We start from the raw sequence: 3,145 nt of genomic DNA on the forward strand, positions 1-3,145 counted from the left end.
CCCCCCCCCCCCCCCCCCCCCCCCCCCGACGCCAAAGCGAGAAAAAGGTCAATAGGTTCCAAAGCCAGGAATAAAACTCATTCTCTTTAAAACACGAACTATACACTCCTATTATCCAGTCACCAAAGCCCCAGACCGTGGAGGTAGATGCCGTACACTTCAGGCACTTTAACTCCACTCAAATACACCCAAAGCATTTACGACTTGCAGTCTGAACTGACATATTATTATTTCCCTTGTTACTCTGACTGCTAACCACCGAGACCCGACTCATGTTAACAGGGGAGAAATCTTTTAAATTATTTAGTCTGTTCCCTGAGCAGACGGTTCACAAAGACCCAGAGCATATTCTAAACATTTATTCATGACGTATGGAATAAAACAAACATTGTAGATAAAACAAAGTGGGTAAAATTATAACATTTATCTGAGTGAATGTTGTGCCGGGAATCTGGACAAATAACAATGGCAATGATTAAACAGCGTTTGCAACCTGTTAGTCTCATAAGTGCACCATGGGAAGTTGAACAACAACAACAGATTCAATCGAGGCGAAAAAAGACACAAAGGAGAGGAGGTGGAGTGCTTTTAATAACTCAATCATGTTAGCTTGATCCCAAACTGTTCCAGGTTCCATCACGACTGGGGCCTCAAATCACAATATTATTATTGCTTGACAAAGGTAAAGATCTTAACAGTTTGAACGGATAAAAAAAACCTTTTTAGAGGCCTTAACTTAATAAAGTAGGTTTCTCCACTGGAGATTAGACCTCTTATTTTTCGTCTTACTGGATTTGTGCCTAGACATTTAGGGTTTTAATGTGGGCTTCATTTATAGACTTACATTTTGGTCTTGGTTTAGACACAGTGCCCCTCATTGACGTCTTATTTACAAAGAGCTTTATATTTGCAAGTAATGCAGACAGTCTGAGATAAAAAAAAAAAACACCAAAAGATAACAGTGCAAGGAAACCTATGTTTCAAAGTGCCCAAAACAACTAGATCTAGTAGTTTATACAAAACTTTTCTCTGATCATAACACAGAGACCAAAATGATAGAAGTGTTATTTCCTGATCTCAAACAGAGACATTTTTTTTTTTCAAAGGTGAAATCACAAACAGAAATAAAGAGAAAAACTATTTCTCAATGAGACATCATGTTCTTTTTGTCAAGGGTTTGAGAGTGCCAGTCATAATTATTGTGGTAACAGATCATAATCACATCAAGGAAGAAAGTGTTTCCGTATACCTACATGAGGAAGGAAGAATTGGTACACCTGAGAAAAAGAATCCAATGGAGCAGTCACATACACTTTGGAACACACTCCTAACAAACTTGCAGGATTTTGGGGGATGTTTTTTTAAAATTTTTTTTTTACCATAGTTTCATTTTCGAGGCTTCTTGGTGGAACCCTTTTGCTGTTGCTCTCATCTAAGGCCTTTTCTGGACACTACACTGAATATCGATAGCAACATCACAAAAACATTCTAACATAACCAAAGTCCAATAGAATTCATACAAAGGTGATTTGCAATATCAGTTTCCCAATTTCAATATTGTTTGTAAAGCTTTGATCCAATCACAAAATATTTTGGCATTAAGTACACATTTAACTTGTATCTCCATGTAGCTTGCATACAGCTGAAAGCTGCCTCACTGCTTGGAATTGTATTCGTGCTAAAGTTGAAACACACACAAAAAAAGTTCCAAAACCACTTAAGTCTGATTGTAAATGAATCACTTTCCAACCTCCACAATTCAGATCAATAATAATATGGAGGTGGCAGCTTTAAACCTACAGTCATGGTCAACCAGGGAGAAAGGGACACACATCTCCCACCCTAAAGATGGAGGCACTCCACAAAATAGATTTGGCCACTAGGAAATAAGCACCCTGTCTTTTGCGTGCAATGGTAAAAGAGCCCAATCACTATCACAGATGTCAGTATAAGAACTATACCAGAGCGGACGTCGCAACACAGCAATGAAAAGTAGGCTTTAGTTTTAGTAGAGGTTTTACGGCGCTCGCAACAGCATAAGGTCATATGAGCGCCAGAAGATTAGAGGTGTTACAAGAGCGTAACAAGCATAAAAAAGAAGAAGGGGAGACAAGGACGATAGATGTTTGATAGGAAAGAAGAAGCAATTTGATAGGAAAGAAGAAGCAAACCACACCAGACTACCCACCAACCACCCACAAATGGGAGACAAGGACGATAGATGTTTGATAGGAAAGAAGAAGCAAACCACACCAGACTACCCACCAACCACCCACAAATAAGTAGGCTAACAGGACAGAATCAGAAATCTAAATCTGAGCCCATTGAGTCTAAAAAAAAAAGAAAATCGATATCAGTTAATAACAAGTCTACGTTGAAGATATATAATATATTTGAGGACAACAACAATTCTCCATTCACCACATGAACCAATTAGAAATTTTGGCCAAGCAATCGCCAATCATACAAGCATAATTGAAAAATGTAAAGAACAAGTCATTAATACAGCAAGAGTTGAGTCTTTCCCCCATCGTATAATAACGTTAGCTAAGCTCCGCACAACAAGGAAATTGACCAAGCTGTTCAACAGTATAAGAGAGACAATCTCCAAAAGTTTCCATATACATAAGAAACGACACATCCATGCATCCTTAGACAAGACCAAACAAAACAAAACACACAAAAAAACCCACCGAAAAGAAAACATCTCCCCAGACTTACAGCTTACAAAACTCTCAAGTCAGTTACACTGTAAGTCTTTCTTTATCCATGGATTCTTATGTCAACTGACAAACAACAGAAAAGAGTTAGGAAAAAAAAAACCCAAACAAAATCTCACCAACGTCAGAGGTGGCATGCTTCTGGTGTCCATTGATCTCGTGGTCAGCCGGCTGACTAGACAAAGCCAACAGCCTCAGCTTTGCCACTGGATTGGTCTGTTCTTTCACATCACTGTACAAATTTAAATCTCTGTCCATGGAACATTGCAGAACCTAAAAAGAAAAAAAACAAAACAAAATATGATTAAAATACAGTGTCATCAATAGCTTCAAAACTAAACAGTATAGCCATTTTTGTACTGGCACCGGCACCAGTAATGGTCGGGGTCAAAAAGAACAAAAAGAACAGCAAACTACCACCCCCC

At 38.6% G+C, this 3,145-nt stretch overlaps 1 protein-coding gene across 1 annotated transcript in view; it reads right to left on the bottom strand.

The window, feature by feature from the left end:
* LOC101864677 (phosphofurin acidic cluster sorting protein 2) overlaps nucleotides 1–2,993 on the bottom strand; it is a gene marked incomplete at its 5' end in the record, with an annotated part of 31,696 nt that extends 28,703 nt beyond the window's left edge. Inside the window, 2 exon segments of the mRNA XM_035968811.1 lie at nucleotides 1,254–1,277; nucleotides 2,840–2,993. Of these exon segments, the coding sequence (XP_035824704.1) occupies nucleotides 1,254–1,277; nucleotides 2,840–2,978 (163 nt within the window).
* Between the last annotated feature and the right edge of the window lie 152 nt (nucleotides 2,994–3,145).

This window comes from Aplysia californica, unplaced genomic scaffold (genome assembly GCF_000002075.1).
Source record: "Aplysia californica isolate F4 #8 unplaced genomic scaffold, AplCal3.0 scaffold00086, whole genome shotgun sequence".
Classification (NCBI taxonomy): Eukaryota; Metazoa; Mollusca; class Gastropoda; order Aplysiida; family Aplysiidae; genus Aplysia; species Aplysia californica.